Consider the following 20,361-nt stretch of genomic DNA (forward strand, 5'->3'; position numbering starts at 1 on the left):
TGGCTCTCCAAGCTCACCCAGGGCTGCCCCCTGCACAGGCAGCTTTTCCAGAAGTCCAGGTTTTGTGGATTTAGTGGTTTCTTTTGTGGTTCTTTCGAGCAGATGGACACTGGCAGGGGTTTCATGAGTCTCCCTTCACACGTAACCACAGCAGGTGCTAAACAGCTGCTCTGAGCACCTCCAGCTCATTCCCAACATAAATCCCGAAGAGCGCAGGGAAGCAGATTGACTCCCAAAGTTATGCAAAGCATCTAACCTGGAGACAATTTTCCCCTGTAATTACAGGAATGTTAAACACCGTTACATAATGACTGCAGATTCCAGGTCAGATCCTCCATACGTCACGGAAGCATGGAGTGTTTTGACATTTATGGGAATGCTTCTTATTTTTAGTTAGTTTGGTTGCCATGGCAGCCAGAAGAAATCTGCACCAGACTCAGCCATACATTAGATTTGAGCCTCCCACTTGATACATCCAAAAAAGTTTTCAGCTGCTCTCCTCCAAAGTTCTCAGCCAGGAGCTGCGAGGGGTGGAAGGAGGCTTGGAAAGAAAATATCCCACTCCATCAATTAATGGGAAAGCTGCTCCTGAAGGCCTCTCTAACACCTGGGTGACTCATCAGCAGATCCACTTTAATCATCAAATTTAGATATAATTTAGAGTTTAGAATTTCAAACTTGATAATTTAAATTTTATTTTAAGAGATATCTGTACTGCAGAGGTTAGGAGATCGTTTTGAATGAGCAACTTTCTGCTCAAAAGAAGCCGAAATTGTCTGAAAATGGGAATATCAGAGAATCCCAGAATGGTTTAGGTTGGAAGGACCTTCGAGCCCATCTCATTCCACTCCCTGCCATGGCAGGGACACCTTCCACTATCCCAGGTTGCTCCAAACCCTGTCCAACCTGGCCTTGGACACTTCCAGGGCAGGTCAAACAAGCCTTCAGTTGTTTGCGAAGCCAATAAATTTTGGACAAAGCTTCTTTTTCAATGCTGAAGACACAGGGAATGTCCCACCTTCGGCGCACCTGAAGCACCAAGTGTTCCAGCTGAGTCTTTGGGCAGCAGGGAAAGGAGGGTGGAGACATACTGGCTGTGGGAGGAAGGACAGATTTTTCTGGTGGGATGAATTTAATGTTGCTGTTCTCCAAAATGAGTCACAAGCTGGAGAAGTGGGGCATTAATCCCGGAGGGGATGAGTAAGTGGGCAGGCTGGTCAAAGGAGCATCACAATTTAGGCTTGAAGCTCTGCTCTTCCCCTGTATTAGCAATGGATTCTGCTCTGTTTTGATAAAAATCAGAAATTTTCCACCAGCTTCTGGGAGAAAGAAAAAATAATAACTTAAAAATACATGATGTCACCCTTGAAAGTAAGCAGCACATTGAGATGTACAGATTTTTTTTTTTCAGTACATCTCACTCTGAGGCATCATCTGAGCTTTAACTCCTCTTCCAGTCAGACATCCCCAGATCCTGGCACCTCGCCAGCCTGGCTCATACTTGATGGAGCAATTTTGCCACCTTATTTTCAGAAGTGATTTCCAGAGATGTTTTTGGGCAGCATGATCCCCTACCAATGGCCATGATCATTGCTGGAATTCCTCAGGGAAGAACAACCTCCTCTGGTTGATAAACCTGGGAGTTTATCCTTACCCTATGCTACCAGTTAAGTGCTGGATTTAATAAGCAAAGTGTGCTTGATGCCTTGTGCAGGCTGCCCCAGAGCAGAGCTGGGTGGAGTCACAGAATAAAGCAGGGATTTATTCAAAGCATCTCCTCCATGGATCCACCTTGGGCAGCACAAGAGCCCAGCCAGGGCTGCAGCCAAGAGGAACCAAAATGGTCCCAAAATGCACGAGCGCTCCCGGGGTCTCTGCCTTGGCTCAGCTCTGCTCCATTTGCACCTTGCAGTTCATTGTCCCGTTCCAGCTTTAGCCCAGGCACTCCCACCCTGCTTGTTTTTCTCTCTGCAGCCCACGCTGTTTGTGCTCCTGGGCTGAGCTTTGGATCATTTGTCCTTGGTGCCCAGCTGGAGCAGGAATTGTTTTGTCTCCCTGCTCTGTGCAGAGCTCAGCATCCCCTGATGTGAACCCAGCCCCACACACTAAAGCAGCACAGAACCTGAAAAATATGAAAGCTAAACCCTGAGGAATCATGCTCACCAATTGTAATTAAAGTCTGACAGAGGATAAAGCCATTGAATACTTCAATCAGTTCCATGGTTAATGCTGCCATTAGTGTTTCTCAGGATCCTGTGCCAGAGCAAGGAGCAGCCTTGGACACCTCCACAGCTCCTTGGGAAGGGTTGGAGCAGTCGTGAACCAGGGGTTCTTTCACACCCACTCTGTGTGGGTGGTGATGAACAACTCTGCTGGTGTTGCTCATCAGCCAAACAAGCCCTGAGGGTTTGGGAAGAGAGAGAGGGAAGCAGAGAAATCCCTGAATCATGGAATGGTTTGGGTTGGAAGGGACCGTAAAGATCATCCAGTGCCACCCCTGCCATGGCAGGGACACCTTCCACTCTCCAAGGCTGCTCCAAGCCCTGTCCAGCCTGGCCTGGGACACTTCCAGGGTTCCAGGGGCAGCCACAGCTGCTCTGGGCACCCTGGGCCAGCTCCTCATCACCCTCCCAGCCAGGAATTCCCAATTCCCAATCTCCCACCCATCCCTGCCCTCTGGCACTGGCAGCCATTCCCTGGGTCCTGTCCCTGCAGGCCTTGTCCCCAGTCCCTCTCCAGCTCTCCTGGAGCCCCTTCAGGCCCTGCCAGGGGCTCTGAGCTCTCCCTGGGCTCTTCTCCTCTCCAGGGAAACATTCCCAGCTCTCCCAGCCTGGCTCCAGAGGAGCTCCAGCCCTTGGAGCAGCTCTGTGGCTCCTCTGGGCTTGTTCCAGCAGCTCCACATCCTCCTTGTGCTGAGCCTCTTTGTCTTCCTCCTACACAACAGGAAAAATCCCGAGTGTTTTGCCATTGGGAAGCTTTCCTTTAACTTCCACAATCCATCTAACCCCAGGAAACCTCAGCCCTCTCCCAGGAGGCTGCAGTCCCTGCCAGCAGTGAGGCAGCAGAGCTGGCATTGCCTCAGCCTGCAGCAGCTCAGAGTGGTGGGAAGGAACCTGTCCTGGGTAAAGGGACACTGATTCTGGAGAACTGGGCATCAGAATGCTCAAAAATTGCAAGGTCTGGCTACAGGTACAAAGCCTTTCCTGGATCCTTCATGTTGGTGACACTGACACTGGGCAAAGGTGCCACCTGCGTTCAATGGAGTAGATCACCCACAAAAATCCGGCACTTTTCCTTGCAAGGAGGAAACCTCAGGAACAAATGGGAAGGGTTTCCAACTTTCTGAGCTCCTGAAATGCTGCTTGGAGCAAATGATGTCACCAGCAGACGCTCTGGAGGCTGTTCTGGGAGGCAGAACTCCGGGAGCCCTGGAACCTTTCCAGGCACGGTGCCAGCATTCCTGACCATGCTCTTGGCACCAGAGAGCAGAGTGACCTCAGCACCTGTCCTGCTGCCAGCAGCTGTCCCCAGGACAGGGAAATCAGGACGTGCTGAAGGCTCTGGGTGACCTGAGGCAGCAGGATGAGCTCAGGGATGCTGATTTCGAGGTCGTGCACACAGGGACTCACAAACGAGGGTTGCTCCTGTCAGGCAAGAGCTCAGGCACTCGAAATGATGGAAGAGGAGGAGGAGGAGCAGGATGTATTGGTTGGTGACAGGATGAATTGTGAGCTGCCAATGTCTTAAAAGGAGTCATAAAAAGGCAGCTCCAAGCTCTGGCTGCATCTGCTGAGATGTCCCCGGGGGCACAGGGAGAGCGTTCCAGGAACAGCAGAGATCCTGTGCAGGGACCAGGCACCACCCGTGGGACCTCCAGGGACAAGAGGAAACATTCCCAGACCCTGAAGCAGGTTTCCACAGGGCAGTGGAAGATCTGCTTGCATCAGACACCTGAGGCCTCTCTGGAAAGGTTCTGGTGCTCCCAACCCTCTCCTCTGAGGAGCTCTGAGCCCTTGTCCACTCTCTGATTTATCTCCTCAAGGTGTTCTGGGCGTGGGATGAATAAAGAGACTGCAGACTTGTTGTCTTGGTCCATTCCTCTTTTATTTATGAGCTCTAGCCCAGCTCAGATATTTATTGCCAGTCACCAAGAGGATCCAACAGCACTTATAGAGTCTAAATGACTTCAATTTATCTCAGCCCAGCGGTGGCTTCCACGCTCTCCAGGACAGAGGCTGGCTACAACAGGAGATGCAGGACTTGGAGCTGCTTCTGTAGCAGGAAAATCGAGGATCATTTTCACCATGGAAATGGTGGACAAGCATTACAAGGGACTCCTGGTGTGGTTTGGAGTCCCCATCCCTGGAGGTGTCCAAGGAATCCCTGGAGGTGGCATATTGTGTTCACAGGGACCCAGAAGAAGGCAGGAATGATGAATCTGACTCCATGTTCTCAGAAGGCTCATTTATTATTTTATGATCTATATTATATTAAAGAATGCTGAACTATACTATACTAAAGAATACAGAAAGGATACAGACAGAAGGGTCAAAAGATAATAATGAAAACTCGTGACTCTCTCCAGAATCCAACACAGCTTGGCCCTGATTGGCCAAAGAGTCAAAACAATTCACAGAAAACCAATGGAACAATCACCTGTGGGTGAACAATCTCCAAATACATTCCACACGAGCACAACACAGGAGAAGCAAATGAGATCAGAATTGTTTTCCTTTTTCTCTGAGGCTTCTCAGCTTCCCAGGAGAAAATCCTGGGCAAAGGGATTTTTCCAGAAAATATGATTGCCACAGTGGCACTCAGTGCTCTGGGCTGGGGGCAAGGTGGGGATCAAGGTTGGACTCGATGATCCCAAAGATCCTTTCCAGCCTCTCTGACTCCATGGCTCCGTGTGAAGGTGAGAGCCACACGAGAAGAGCAGGAGCCAGCCGAGAACGAGACAATTTCTCCACCCTTTAACCGATCAGACAAATAAATGCTGAAGCTGGGTCAAGTAATTATTGCAGGTCCAGAGCTGTGCAGCTCTCGGGGCAGTGACAAGTGTGACAGGGACCGTGTGACACTTGTAAATAAAGCACAGCCAGAGCGTGAGCAGCACTCGCTGAGGGCTCAAGCTGCAGTGCCAAGAAGAAAACAGCTCAATGTTTATGACCAAGGGTTGCTTCCAAAGGCACTGGCTGAGCTCCTCTCTCTGCCCATTTCCGTGATCAGCAGGATCACTCCAGCAGAAACGGCAATCCCAGACCTGCCAGGGTGAAAAATGGCCACAGGAAACAAGAGGCAAACAAGGAGTGATGGTTTTATTTCAGCAAAAGGGCAGCTCGAGGAGGGAGAGCTGCGGGGAAAAAATGAGCAGCTTTGAGCAGAGACACCAACAGGGAGCAAATGAGGAATGTTCAGCAGAGTCCAGGGGAAGCCACGGTCAATACAGAGCCAGCAGGAGCCTGAGGAAGCAGAAAGGGAAGAACAAAGCACACTGGAATGGAAAAGAGAAGCTCTCAGGAAATCCTTTTCTCCTTATCACTTGTCCTTCCTTGTCAGGCTGAGAAATGGTGGAGCCTTCCTTGGGCATCTGGGCTTTTGGGCTTCCCCCCCTCCCTGAATATCAGTGTGGGAGCTGGGAATTGCACCTGCTCCCTGAATCCCAGGACCTGCCTGCACCCACTGCAGAGGGGAAGGAGCCCCTCAGTGGGTCCTGACAAGCAGGGCACTCACAGCCCCGAGTGCCCCCAGTATTTCTGCCACCTCCCACCATGGAAACGCGTGCCATGGGCAGGGACACCTTCCACTGTCCCAGGCTGCTCCAAACCCCATCCAGCCTGGTCTTGGACACTTCCAGGGATCCAGAGGCAGCCACAGCTGCTCTGGGCACCTCTGCCAGCGCCTCCTCACCCTCACAGGGAAGAATTTCTCCCTCATATCTGCTCTAAATCTTCTCTCTTTTAGCTTCAATCCATTCCCTGTATCCTGTCCCTCCAGGCCTTGTCCCCAGTCCCTCTGCAGCTCTCCTGGAGCCCCTTCAGGCCCTGCCAGGGGCTCTGAGCTCTGCCTGGAGCCTTCCCCTCTCCAGGTGAGCACCTCCACCTCTCCCAGCCTGGCTCCAGCCCTTGGAGCAGCTCCATGGCCTCCTCTGGACTCTCTCCAGCAGCTCCAGGTCCTTCTAACATTTGGGTCCAAGAGCTGGGCACAGCCCAAAGCCATCACAGGGGGCACAGAGCATCTGGGGCACCAACGGGCAGCCCAGAAGGTGTGCCCGGAGAGAGGGAAATAGGAGATAACACAGCGGCATCCCAAGCAATCCAATTTTTCCATTGGCTGAGCAGGACCCGCTGTGCCGCTCTGTTGCCAGGAGAGTTTAAGACCTCAGCCGACCTTGAGAGCGAGCGGGGCTGAGGAGCCAAGCCACGGGAGCCCCTCGGGGTCCCTGTCGCCGCTCTCCAGTGGCGGAGCGTGTCCCCACGGGGGCGTCCCAGGCTCGGGGACCGCGTCCCGCTGCCCACGCAGGGCATCACCGCAGCGGCACCGCTCCGCGGCCAGCCGGGGACAGCCGCGGGACCGCCGGGGGCGATGCCATCACTCCAATCGTTACAACTACACCCTCACGGCCGCATCCATCAGCGGGTCCCCTTGCGCTGCCAAAGTCGCCTGGTGCGGACAGAGGGGAAACCGCAGGAGCGCTCCTGGATCGCGGCGAAGGGATGCTGCGGGATGCCCGCGGGGCGACAGGGCGGGAAGCGCGGGGCTGTAGTGCCGCTTCCCGGAGCTGGGGAAGGGAAGAGGGACGGGCAGAGCCGCGGGCAGAGGAGCGGGGCAGGCCCGGGGGCGCCGCTCTCCCCGCACCGGCCCCGCAGCGGCGCCGCAGCCCCGAGCGCAGCCCCCGCAGCGGCGCCGGGCTGCGTGACGGACAGGCGGATCAGCCAATCGCAGCGCGCAGCGCACCCCCGCGCCGGCGGGCGGGCCAATGGCGGAGCGGGGGGGTGGGGCCCAGCGGTGCGCGCGGCGGCGGGCGGCGGGCGGGCGGCAGTCGGCGCTGAGGCGCGGTGCGGTGCGGGTCGCTCCTCGGGCTCCTGCCGCGGCCGCCGGAGCCGCGCCGCCGCCCTCCTCCTTCCCTCCCCTATGGAAGAGATGGAAGAGGAGCTGAAATGCCCGGTGTGCGGCTCCTTTTACCGGGAGCCCATCATCCTGCCCTGCTCGCACAACCTGTGCCAGGCGTGCGCCCGCAACATCCTGGTGCAGACGCCCGACTCGGAGTCTCCGCAGAGCCGCCGCGCCTCGGGCTCGGCCGTCTCCGACTATGACTACCTGGACCTGGACAAGATGAGCCTGTACAGCGAGGCGGACAGCGGCTACGGCTCCTACGGGGGCTTCGCCAGCGCTCCCACCACGCCGTGCCAGAAGTCCCCGAACGGGGTCCGCGTGTTCCCGCCGGCCGCGCCGCCTCCTCCCGCCGCGCTGGCGCCGCCGCCGCCGCCGCGCAACGCGTGCCTGACGTGCCCGCAGTGCCACCGCAGCCTGGTGCTGGACGAGCGCGGGCTGCGGGGCTTCCCCCGCAACCGCCTGCTCGAGGGCGTCATCGACCGCTACCAGCAGGGCAGGGCGGCGGCCCTGCGCTGCCAGCTCTGCGAGAAGGCGCCCAAGGAGGCGGCCGTGATGTGCGAGCAGTGCGACGTGTTCTACTGCGACCCGTGCCGCCTGCGGTGCCACCCGCCGCGGGGACCGCTGGCCAAGCACCGCCTGGTGCCGCCGGCCCAGGGCCGCGTCAGCCGCCGGCTCAGCCCCCGCAAGATCTCCACCTGCACCGACCACGAGCTGGAGAACCACAGCATGTACTGCGTGCAGTGCAAGAGCCCCGTGTGCTACCAGTGCCTGGAGGAGGGCAAGCACTCCAGCCACGAGGTCAAGGCGCTGGGAGCCATGTGGAAGCTCCACAAGGTGAGCCCCGACTTCTGCCGGCAGCCCCGGCCGAGCCGCCTTGCCCCACAGGTTCCATCTCCCGCAGCTGGCGGGGTGGGAGCATCCTCAGCCATCCCATCCTCAGCCATCCCATCCTCAGCCAGCCATCCCATCCTCTCCCGTTCCGTGGTGTCCCCTCGGCGTTGGCATCGTGCAGATGATGCTCCCCTGATGCGGGTCCCCAAATCTCTCAGCCGTGCCAGCTGCACCCCGCAAAGGAGCTGGCAGGGCACCGCCGGGGCGGGTCGGGGACATCTCTGCGCCGCAGGGCTGGGACAGCAACAGGGAGCGATGGTTTGGGGAGGAGGAGGAGGAGGAGGGAGGCGTGAATCCACCGTGGGAGCGGGGAGCCGCGGGGTGCCACCTCCTGCCGCACTCGGAGTCACCAGGAGGAGGAGGAGGAGGAGGAGGAGGAGAGGTGGCAGCGGGCAGCCGGAGCCTGTCCCTGAATACTGATCAGCTGCACTCGCTCCTGCACGCGTCCGTGCTGGAGCTGGAGGCAGGGATGTGGCCATCATCATCATCTTCAGCTCCATCCATCCTCTGCCTCCCGCCCTCCCTCCTCGCAGCAGTGACCGGGGGAACTGGGGCAGAAGTGACCGGGACACGGGCGGACAGGGCACAAGGGGATGGTCTTCACTCCTTGGATGAACATTGCCATAATTGGCCCCCGCTCCAGCAGATTGGAGCAGGTGGGGGCGACCTGTGACAAGGAGCTGGGGGATGGTGTGACCTCCCGGTGGCAGGGACTGGGCTGCATTGCTTTCCAGGAATATTTCGGGCAGGGTGTGTGGCAGCATATGGTCTGTGCAGGATGCTGATCTCTGGGCTGGAGCTCTGCACCCCGAATGGGGTCAGTGGGTGCATGCAGGGACAAGCTGTCACCTGTCACAGTGCCCCAAAAAGGGGGGTAAGCACGTTATGCTGTGGGGAGAAGGTTTGATGGTGCTTTGGAAGGGGCTTTTCCTGACCCCCTTTTGCTGGGAGCAGGAACAGCTCCTCTCTGGATTGTCAGAGCTCTTGTGGAGATGTGCCAGGGCAGTTCGGTGCCCTTGTCCCCATCCATGGGGTGCAATCCCTGATCCCAGAGGTGCTGGCACTGGTGTGGGGTGCCCAGGATCAGGGTGGCACAGGTGACTGGGGAGCTGCTGACGGGGAGGCAGAGGATGGAGCCAGGCTCTTGCGATGTGGAACAGGCAGATGAGAAGCAACAGGCAGAGTTTGGAACGCAGGGAATTCCACCTGGAGAGCTTTAGTGCTCAGGCCACGTCGGAAAAAGCTTGGAGCAGCCTGGTCTGCTCTGGTGGGAGGTGTCTGCCCATGGCAGTGGGGCTGGAATGAGTTGTAGCTTTTCTTTCCAAATCCCTTTTCCCAGGGGAGAGCTTTAGCCACGCGCTGTTTCATTGATGGAGCTGACAGATGTGGAGCTGTAACATTATTTTAAATGATGATTTTGGACAGTGGAACCTCCTCTGCCTTGACAGAGCTGTGTTTCTGCAGGGGTTCACTGCTATTACCTGGTGTCAGTTGGCTTTTTAGGGAGGGGAAGAGTCTGTGGAGTTAAATGTGGTGTTAAGGAATAACTGAAGGAGTGATTTCAGGGTTAGAGCTCAGATTGCTCCTTGAGATGCCATCCAACAAAATCAGGGGAAAAGCTTATTTACCTTAATTTTTGTTACACATAAAAAAACACTCCCCCAAAAAAACGGGAAAAAAAAAAGAAAAATAAAAAACAAAACAAAACATGAAAAAAAAACCCCAAAACCACAAAATAACCCAGAACCAATACCCATGATTTCCAAGCTTAGTCCTGGTTTGGACTGGGCATTAGGAACCAATCCACCTGTGGACTGGAGTGGGGATCCTCTTGCAGAAATATCTGGTGGTGTGATTTTTTGAGAGCACTGTCCCTTGGCAGTGGGACAGATCTGCTGAAGGAGTGACTGTCCCTTTTTGCCTGATCTTTTCTCTGTGATGGGCAGTGTAATGATGCCTACAGCTCACAGGAGGGAAGTATGGAATGGTTTGGGTTGGAAGGGACCTTAAATCCCAACCAGTTCCATGCCCTGCCGTTCATAGGGACTCTCTCCACCATCCCAGATTGCTCCAAGCTCTGTCCAATCTGGCCTTGGACACTTCCAGGGGCTCCCACAGCTGCTCTGGGCACCCTGTACCAACCCCTCCCCACCCTCCCAGCCAGGAATTCCTTCCCAAAATCCCCCCTAAATCAACTCTGTATTAATTAGCACCCATCAGGCAGCTCCTGAATTCTCTTGCACCATCCCAACGCCTCTTGGTGTGGATGTTCTTTGGGATGCCCTTCCCTTCTGGCCCGGGGGGGGGCTGTGATTGTCCCCAGAGTCCATGTGACCCCAGAGTGCCTGGATGAGGTTCAGTTCCTGAAAGCAGCAATGTTCATGCCCCAGTAGGTGATTGCCAGACCCAGGGCAATCAATCCCTGCTAATTGCAGCCTGCTCCCCTTGGAACCCAATCCAAAGGGTTTTTCGCAGCCCTCTTTGGGAGCTGCCCCAATTTCCCCTTTCCTCCCTGAAGGTTCTCTGGGATGATCATTGAAAATATTCTGTGCTGAGGCACAATCAATTGTCATTCAGGGAGCTGGGCTTTACAAGCTGGACACAGATTGTGGCAAATCCTCTCTGTCCCTGTCTTCCTCTCAGTTGTCGGGAGCAGGGTGAATATTCAGGGAAACGTTGAGGGAAATGGGCTTTTAATCTGAATTGTCCCAGTTTTGCACAGATATTGCAGCTGTCTGGGTTTTTATCCTGATGAGCTGGAATGCTGCTTGGCATGCCAGGAGCGGGAGCACAAGATGGAGCTGAATCATTTATTCCTCACACATCTGAGTCCCTCTTCTGCTGGAAATGTGTGCAGAGTGCAGGCTCAGCAGCTGGATGGGGTTTTTATGGATAGCTGGATGCATGGATGGATGCTCGTGTACAAATACAAACAGGCTGGGAGGGATCTCTCTGATGCCTTGAGCAGGCTGCCCTGGAGCAGAGGCTGGATGGAGTTCCAGAATAAAGCAGGGATTTATCCAAAGCATCTCCTCCATGGATCCACCTTGGGCAGCACCAGAGCCCAGCCAGGGCTGCACCCAAGAGGAACCCAAATGGTCCCAAAATGCACGAGCACTCCCGGGGTCTCTGCCTTGGCTCAGCTCTGCTCCATTTGCACCTTGCAGTTCATTGTCCCGTTCCAGCTTTAGCCCAGGCACTCCCACCCTGCTTGTTTGTCTCTCTCCAGCCCACGCTGTTTGTGCTCCTGGGCTGAGCTTTGGATCATTTGTCCTTGGTGCCCAGCTGGAGCAGGAATTGTTTTGTCTCCCTGCTCTGTGCACAGAGCTCAGCATCCCCTGATGTGAACCCAGCCCCACACACTAAAATCCCTGCAGGCTGCAGCAGAGCTCAGCCCTGGGAGTTTCCATCCCACGCTGAGTGGGATCAGCACTGATGCTCAGCAGGCAGAGGTGACACCTCATTGGCACAGGTGTCACCTGGGCTCAGCTCCTCCTGCCCCAGCACAGATGCAATGAGGGATGCAGGTGACTGCTATTAAAAACCAAAGATCACACACTGGGACTTAATTCCAGCTGGTTTGGACATCTGGGGAGGAGCAGGGGTGGGAAACACTGCAAGGGCCCCTCAGTGTGTGCCCAGGGGACACCAGAGCCAGGACAGGGATGAGCAGAGAGGATTTTTCCTTTGCTCACTTGCCAGGGCTCTGTGTTGGCTGCCAGAGGAGCTTTGGGGGGAGATTGGGACTGGGAATGTGCTGCTCTTGTGTCCATGGGAATTCCTGCACCCACAGCACTTGGGGAGGTATCCAGGGAGTTGCTGTATGACCAAGATCTGTTTGCACTTGCAAAGTAAAATATTTGCTGTTTAAAGAGAAGCAGGGAGAATCCTTAAATGTTTCCCAAGCCTTGGTGTGGTGGCCTTCCCATCCCACCACCCTTTTTCCACCTGCTGCAGCAGGATCCATCCTCTCCTTCTCCAGCAGTGCCCAGCAGCCTTCCCACCTCCTCATTCCTCTGTGGCCAAATCCAGAGGCTGAGGGAGCTGGGAAGGGGCTCAGCCTGGAGCAAAGGAGGCTCAGGGGGGACCCTGTGGCTCTGCACAGCTCCTGCCAGGAGGGGACAGCCGGGGGGGTCGGGCTCTGCTCCAGGGAACAGGGACAGGACAAGGGGAAACCATCTCAGGCTGCTCCAGAGCAGGTTCAGGTTGGATATTTGGGGAAATTTCTTCATGGAAAGGGTGGTTAGGCACTGTAAAAAGCTTCCCAGGGCAGTGCTGGAGTCCCTATCCCTGGAGGCATTTAATAGCTGTGTGGGTGTGACACTTGGGGACATGGGGGTTAATGGTTTAAAAGTCTTTTCCAGCCGGAATGATGCTGTGATTTACACCAGCCTGTGCCCGCCCAGCAGCCAGAGGTGGTGCTGGTGATCCTGTTCATTTATTTGGATTAAAGCTTTCTGTCAGGTGGCTCTTTGCTTTGCACTCCCTGCAGCTGATGGAGTAAGGAGTGACCCCTGTTAATCAAAGGTGGTGTGGTACAGCGAGTTCTCCCAGGGGTTTGTGGAGCCCAGGAGGCAGGAGGTGCCCTCTGAGTTATCTGCAGATGGAAATGGGCCCAGGGTCACCTCACAGTGAGTGTAAATCACTGCAGCTTTTATTCCCTTCCAGTGGGAAGGTTAGATTAGATATGAGGATAAAAATTCTTCCCTGGGAGGGTGGGGAGGCCCTGGCTCAGGGTGCCCAGAGAAGCTGTGGCTGCCCCTGGCAGTGTCCAAGGCCAGGCTGGACAGGGTTGGAGCTCCCTGGGACAGCGGAAGGTGTCCCTGCCATGGCAGGGAGTGGAATGAGATGGGCTTTGAGTTTCCTTCCAACCCAAACCACTCCATGATTCTGTGTCCAAAAATACACAGATCTGACAGAGCAGTGCTCTGTTCCAGCATCTGGCTCGGGCTCTCCACAGGCTCTGAAGCAGCTCCACAAGCAGGCTGAGCTCTGGTGGGTTCCATCTTCATCTGTAAATATCCAACCTTTTCCATTCTCTCCCATCTCTTTTCTTCTCTTGGCCAGTTGATGAATGAAGGACCCCCCTGGCTGGGTTTTGCTGCATTTACTGTGCTGCACGTCAGGGGCAGCCCAGCTGAGGTGGGGAAATCAACCCAGGGACTGATTCTCGTCTCTCAGGGAAATTTCTGCAGCATCCATACCCAGAGATTCCCCTGTCACCACATGTCAGATTAAGGTTTTTATTGACTCTGAAATGGGGTAACTGAGAGGTGCTTTAAAAACTTTTACTCCTTTTTCAGCCTCATGTGAAGGGTGAGGCAATACAGATGTTGTCATTTACACCACCACAATCAGAATCCAACTATTTCCTAATTAAAATACACTATAAGTGTTTCTTGGCTTACATTACTTGGGAATTAAAATACATAAGAAAACTTTTACCATGAAGTAGCTAAACAAGAACGAGTTTGTATACAAATGCATACTATGTGAGCCTTCTATCAAGCTTTAAGAATTCCCTACAAATTTATTTCCCACATCCTTAGCCTGGAAAAACAGGAGAATGAGGAAGCAGAGCAAACACTGTGCCTGGTGTTAAATAAATTACTTGAGAGTGTGGAAAGGCTTTGCTGTTCATTAAGCAGGTTTCACAGGATGCTTTCCAGGAGCTGACATTGCTGCAGGGTGGATCTTTGTTGGGAAAATGTTCTCAAGAGGCTTTGGGGCTACTCTGCATTGCTCATTCCTGCTCCTCTAAATAATCCAGCACCCAGAAGTTTAGGCTTTTAAAGGGAAAACTTTGATTTGTGTCACAGAACCCCAAAATGGGTTGGGTTGGAAGGGACCTTCAGGATCTTCCACTGTCCCAGGCTGCTCCAAGCCCTGTCCAGCCTGGCCTTGGACACTTCCAGGGTTCCAGGGACAGCCACAGCTTCTCTAGACACCCTCTGGGCTTCCCCACCCTCACAGCCAGGAATTTCTTCCCAATATCCCATCTAAATCTTTTCTCTTCTTGCCACAACCTCTTCCCATATGACCACTAGTTCCTTTTTGGAGTCCTGCTGTGCACTTTCTAGCAATCCAGCACATACCACTGGGAGATATTTCCCTCCCCTGAACTTGGAAGGAGCTTCCAGCAGCCTTTGATTAACTCGTGTCGCTCACACAAATTCATTTAGTTCAGAGTGCCTTCAAATTGCATTGCTCTTCCCAGCTGTATGAAAGAGTAATTAAAGAAAAATGGGGCTGAAACATAACAGCTCTCAAAGCTGCTCTTTGGTCAGCCTTGGTCCTTGTTTGGTTTGTTCTTGGCACGAGGCATTTTACCTGGTAAATTGGCTTACAGCTAAGCCAGCTCATTCCCTGGTCATTCAGCTCGTCCTGCTGGGATGCATTGGATAAATTTCTATTTAGAGCCAGCACATGAGGCAGAGAGAGCTGGGGGTCTAAAGCTCTGGTGACCCTGGCTCAGGTAATGTCCTGGGAGGAGGGACAGAGGCTGGGGTGGAATTACTGTGAGGAGCAAAAGCTCTCAGGGTGAGTTTCTGGAATCCCCAGGGAGCATCCAGTTGTAGCTGCAAAGAGCAGGATGGTTTGGGGTCCGGGACCACCACTGAGGGTCCTGCCAGGTGTCATAAATGGGAAATGTGCTAAACTCTTCAACAGGGAGACAGATAAACAGAAATGAAGCCCAGCTGTCCCCCATTGCAGTGGCACCTCCCTGATTAATGCAGGAAGGAGAGCAGGGCTGGGAACAGCAGGTCAGAGAATTCGCCTTGCCTCTCTTGAAAGGAAAATTTTGTTTCCAGTCTAAACCAGCTCATATTTTGCCTTCAGAATTGGATTCAGCTTTGGGGACAGCCTGACCTGGAGCTGGCTGGAAAAGCTCAGCAGAGGCTCTGATCAGGGCAGAATTTCTGGGTAGAAAGAACAAGACCCAAGTTCACTTGGGAATTTTCCTGAGCAGCGGAGGGGTGGCTGTGAGGGTGATGCCGACCTCACACACCGTATGCACAGCATGGATTGAGGTTTGGGCCACGTTTTTGTATTTAATTAGCCATTAAATTCCCCGTGTCACAGAAATAGAGGGCTGTTAATAGGAGCCTGCTCAGTTCTGTAGCAGCAGAAATTGCCCTGGGAGGGATCTGGCAGTTGAGGGATTTCCCATCAGTGTTAATTACCCTTTCCCCTTTACTAACCTTATAGGAGTTGATGGGTTTAGGGAAAAAAAAAGCTGGGAATTGGATGTGAATAAGGCATGCATGGATGCTGCCTGGAGGGCTGAGGGCTGGAGCCACAGTTGCCATTCCCGAGGGGAGCGGGTCGGATCCGCAGCTGGGATGGATGAAGGGAGCACGCATCCATGGAAGCAGCTGCAGCAGCCACTGGAGTGGAAGATCACATTTGTGACTTCCAATGGCTCCTGAAAATCCCAGATCTCCTGTGGAGATGCCAGCCTGGCTGCCCACGCTGGGGCTGCTGCTTCCTGCTTGGTTGAAATCCAAAATACGTGGGAAATATCAGTTAAGTTATTCGTACCAACCCCAAAAATGTGGAACGTCTTTCAACCAGTGATCCTTTTTTTTTTTTTTTTTCTTTTTGGGCTTTGGACCTTTGACCAAATTCACAGATTTAATTTGTATTAAATTCTGTCTTTTTTCCCTTGCTCCTGGCCTCTCTGGATTTGCATGGTCAGTTCCCTTCTTGTTGCTGTTCCCTGTGGCAGGATTGGGGTGTTTGTGTGTGAATTAATGATGGGTTTTGCCTTCAGCTCAAGTGCATCCATGGCATCATTCCTGACAGCCTGTGCTGTGGAACTGCTTTCCACCTGCAGCTTTTGGGGTTTTCTCTGGCGAAATCCTGTTTTCCCAGCTAACCAGTGTCCTTTCAGTCAAGATGTATTAATTCACTGCTTCTGTTCACTTCACCATTCTTCTCCCTGCTTCCTTTCCCTGGAAGTGTTCCAGGCCAGGCTGGACAGGGCTTGGAGCAGCCTGGTCTAGGGGAAGGTGTCCTTGCCTGGAACAAGATGGGATTTAGGGTCCCTTCCCACCCAAACAATCCTGGGTTCTGCGATTCCCAGAGTCTGACCTGGGGGCTTTGCTGTGCCTGTGGCATTCCTGCTGGGGAAGGACCTTTTCTGTCTGCAGAGGCAAACTCAGAGCTCTGGGTTTGATCCCCCTTTCAGAGCAGCTTTCTGTGATCCTGTGCCGTGGTCTCTCTGTCAGGGGGTGTAAAGCTGGCAGAAGGGGAGGTTGTGTCAAGCTTTGAAATGGATTTTTCCTAACAAGGCACATTTATTGATTTCCAGACACAGACTCTGCTCTGGGGGCAGAGCCTCTGCTCCCTCCCTGCCAGGGCTGTTTCACCCACAGCACCCGGGATCCAGGCTGGAGCAGGGGACGACTGGGAGGGAATTGTGGCAGCATTTCCCTGAGGATGCTGGAAAGGGAAGGGCTGGGCTGGAGATCAGTTCTCCCTGCCGAGGATTTGCTTTGTCCTCCTGGGCAAATAATTGCACAAACCCCCTGTCTGTCCTCTCCCAGGAAATGTGTGTTTAGCACCAGTGCCCTTCCTCCAGCCCAGCAGCAGTTATGGAGGGAATTCATAACGGAACACGTGGAGATGAAGTGGGAATTCCCAAAATTGTGAGAGCTGGGTGAAATCCCATCAAGGACACAATGGGAGCATCAGCCTCCCTCCCTCCCTCCCTGGGAAAGCACTTCCAGCCTTGCTCAGACAAGGATTGGAGTCACAGAGATTTGAGGGCATGACTGAAATGCTTTCTCGTGTTGGGACATCTGAGATGATAAATTGGGAGAGCCCTTGATGTGCAAACAATGCTGGATTAATGAGGTGCTGGGTGAGGCTGGTGCTGTCCCTTGGCTGGGTGACATTTCCACTGTTCCCTGGGTGGCACAGCACTCATTCTTTGGCAGGGTACAATGTAACTGTAGGGATTTGTACCAAGTAGAAGAATTTACTCATATTCTAGAAAAGGGGGGAAGGAAACATGGGGTTAGAAATTAACTTGGGGTAGGAATGAATTTGGGATTTAGATGAGGTTTGCTGTTTTAACTTGTTTAGTCTATGGCTTGCCCACATTGGTGCTTTGAGAAGGCTGTCCCAGAACAGAGGCTGGACAGAGTGACAGAATAAAGCAGGGATTTATTCAAAGCATCTCCTCCATGGATCCACCTTGGGCAGCACCAGAGCCCAGCCAGGGCTGCAGCCAAGAGGAACCCAAATGGTCCCAAAATGCACGAGCGCTGCCGGGGTCTCTGCCTTGGCTCAGCTCTGCTCCATTGGCACCTTGCAGTTCATTGTCCCGTTCCAGCTTTAGCCCAGGCACTCCCACCCTGCTTGTTTGTCTCTCTGCAGCCCACGCTGTTTGTGCTCCTGGCCTGAGATTTGGATCATTTGTCCTTGGTGCCCAGCTGGAGCAGGAATTGTTTTGTCTCCCTGCTCTGTGCAGAGCACTCAGCATCCCCTGATGTGAACCCAGCCCCACACACTAAAGCAGCAGAGAACCTGAAAAATAGAAAAGCTGAACCCTGAGGCATCAGCGCAGATGAAGCGTGCTGTGTGTTTAACTTTAGTCTGTGAACTTGCTGTGCAGAAGGCAGAAGTGCAGAACAAGCCTCAACCTCCACGGCAAACGCTCTGAAGCCTCGGCCCTGCTGTCTGAGGAGCAGTGACAGCGCCTCTGATTGTCCCCACGTTCCTTCCCTGGTGCTCCTTTGTAGCTCAGCCAGCTCCCTCTTTCTTGTGCCATTCCTGCTCTTTGTGGGGCTGTTCCCTCCGAGGAGCAGCAGCGGTGGCTCCTGTCACGCTGTCACACCAAACCCACACAGCCCAGGCATGGCTGAGCCGGTGCTGCCTCCATCCTGCACCAACACCTCTTCATCCTGACACTCTGTTCCCAGGAAATGAGGACCTCAGAGGGCATTTGCTGAGGTCTGTGCTGCCAGCAGCCCACACCTTGGTGAATCAGAGCGAGAGCTGAGACACAGTTTCTCACCTCTGAGATGATTTCTCACCTCCCCCGGAGCACAGCAGTTAAAATTTGTGAATATAGGATATTTTTTTGTTGTTGTTTTTCATTTTAAATGCTGCCCTCTGGCAGCGGATGCTGCACCTTCCCCCTGCCCTAAGGAGAGGTGACAGCCCAGATGGAGGGGCAGGGAGGTCATTTGCTGGGCTTGGTGGTGGGAGCCGTGCTGTGCTCCTGGAGCCGTGGCCAGATGAGCGAGCCCTCGATCCATCTGTGGCTTGGGCTCTCCTCTGATCTCCTGCCCTGGTGCCAGGCTGTCAGATGGGCAAGGACAGGCCACGGGCAGCTCCAGGGAGGATCTTTGCTCCATTCCTGGCTGGCAGGTGCTTTGCCCACATCTCTGCCAAGCTGCCAGCTGACCATGCCTGTTGCAGAAGGTTTCTGGCTCCTGTTGCCATGATGGTGCCAGATGTGGCTGGTTGGCCTGGGATGTGATTCCTGGATGAGATGGAAGTGGTAGAAAGGTGCCAGGGGAGAAAAGGAGGCTCAGGGGGAACCTTGTGGCTCTGCACAGCTCCTGCCAGGAGGAGACAGCCGGGGGGGTCGGGCTCTGCTCCAGGGAACAGGGACAGGAGGGGGAACGGCCTCAGGCTGGGCCAGGGCAGCTCAGAGTGGATATTTGGGGAAATTTCTTCATGGAAAGGGTGGTCAGGTATTGGAAGGAGCTGCCCAGGGAGGTTTGGAGTCCCCACGCCTGGAGGTGGCCATTCCTGGAGGTGGCACTCAGAGCTCTGGACTGGGGACAAGGTGGGGATGGGGCACAGCTTGGACTCAGTGCCTGGGAGATCTCCAACCTCAGGGATTCTGGGATTCTCTTCCTCATTGTGGGAAGCCTAAAGGAACATGCTGCAAGGTGGAAAGGAGGGAGAAGGAAAGGGGAAAGGAAATGGGATCCTGCCCCATTCTCCATCCCCACCTCGCAGGGCTCCAGCACCTGCAGAGGCTTCAGGGGCAGAGATTCTGCTCAGTTTGTTCCAAACTGGGTTGAACAGGGTTTGGGGCACCCCGCTCTGCTGGGAGGCGGCCTCAAACATGAGCTCTGAGCTGGGGAGCACCTCCTGCCATTGTGGGATGGTCCTTCAGCTGAGGGGGAAACTTGGATGCTTCTATGGAGCTGTTGCAGTTCCTGGGATCGTCTGGGACCTGGCAGAGGCAGTGACAGCAGGGTGGTGCTGCTCGAGGTCATGAGTGGCAATTAGCACAGGTTGTCTCCGAGGGACCTTGTGCGCTCAGCATTTGGCACCTCGGTTCATCCTGTGCTGCGTCCAGAGGAGAGGCAAGGAATCCCTGATGGCAGGGCTGCAGCAGGCCGTGTGTGCTGGGATGAAAGCCCTTCTGCCATCTGCCACGGGTTTGGCTTCAGCGAGGCTGGGAGCTGTGGAATTCTCATGAATCCCATCAGGAACGGGTCCCAGAGCTTTGGGTTTTACCAGCCTGGCAGTGACCCCGGGAGGGAGGGACAGACTTTGTGACAGGGCCTGTTGTGATGGTTTTAAACTAAAAGAGGATTGATTCAACCTCATTTAAGGATGAAATTCTTTCTTGTGAGGGTGGTGAGGCGCTGGGGCAGAGAAGCTGTGGCTGCCCATCCCTGGAAGTGCCCAAAGCCAGGTTGGATGGGGCTTGGAGCAATCTGGGATGGTGGAAGGTGTCCCTGCCATGGCAGGAATGGGATGGGATGAGCTTCAACGCCCCTTCCAACCCAAACCACTCTGGGATTTATTCAGAGTTAACATCAGCTAGCTCGTGGCTCAGTTCCCTCCCAGTGAATGTGTTACAGACAAGAAAATCAGTGCAACTTAAAACCTAACAGTGGGATTTGTGTTTGAGCAGCCCTTCCCAAAGAGGTCACATCCCAGCAGGGCTCCTGATCCCAGGAAAAATCCACTTTTCTTGTACCTGCCCCAAAATACAGCTATTTTAAATTAAATATATTACTCTATTAAATTATTAAAATTAATTATATCTAATATTATTACCTAATCAATATTTTATAATATATAATAATATAACATATAATAATACAAATATATACTAATATATAATGATTATAACATATTGTACATTATATGTTCTATTATAATTATAGAATAATCAATATTTTATAATCTATAATACAACACAATATTAATATGTAATAATATAATTAATAATTTTAATAGAATATACATTATATGTTATATTATAATTATAGAATATATTAGATATTATATAAAAATATCATGTAGTCATTATTATTTATTCTATTTTTTTCATTTTAAATTAAATATAACAAAGCCTTTGGGGCCAGCACCATC

The 20,361-nt window shown here is 53.5% G+C and overlaps 1 protein-coding gene across 7 annotated transcripts in view; it reads left to right on the plus strand.

Moving 5' to 3' along the window:
* The first annotated feature begins 7,017 nt into the window (after nucleotides 1-7,017).
* Nucleotides 7,018-20,361, plus strand: part of TRIM9 (tripartite motif containing 9) — a 66,048-nt gene continuing 52,704 nt past the window's right edge. For 4 of the 7 annotated variants that reach the window (XM_038138176.1, XM_038138178.1, XM_038138182.1 and 1 more), the window contains exon 1: nucleotides 7,019-7,950. In XM_038138176.1, the coding sequence (XP_037994104.1) occupies nucleotides 7,135-7,950 (816 nt within the window). In that variant the 5' untranslated portion in view covers nucleotides 7,019-7,134. Of the gene's footprint in view, nucleotides 7,951-20,361 lie in introns of all 7 variants that reach the window. The other 3 variants (XM_038138180.1, XM_038138181.1, XM_038138183.1) reach the window with 1 other exon arrangement.

Source organism: Motacilla alba, chromosome 5, assembly GCF_015832195.1.
Source record: "Motacilla alba alba isolate MOTALB_02 chromosome 5, Motacilla_alba_V1.0_pri, whole genome shotgun sequence".
Lineage (NCBI taxonomy): Eukaryota > Metazoa > Chordata > Aves > Passeriformes > Motacillidae > Motacilla > Motacilla alba.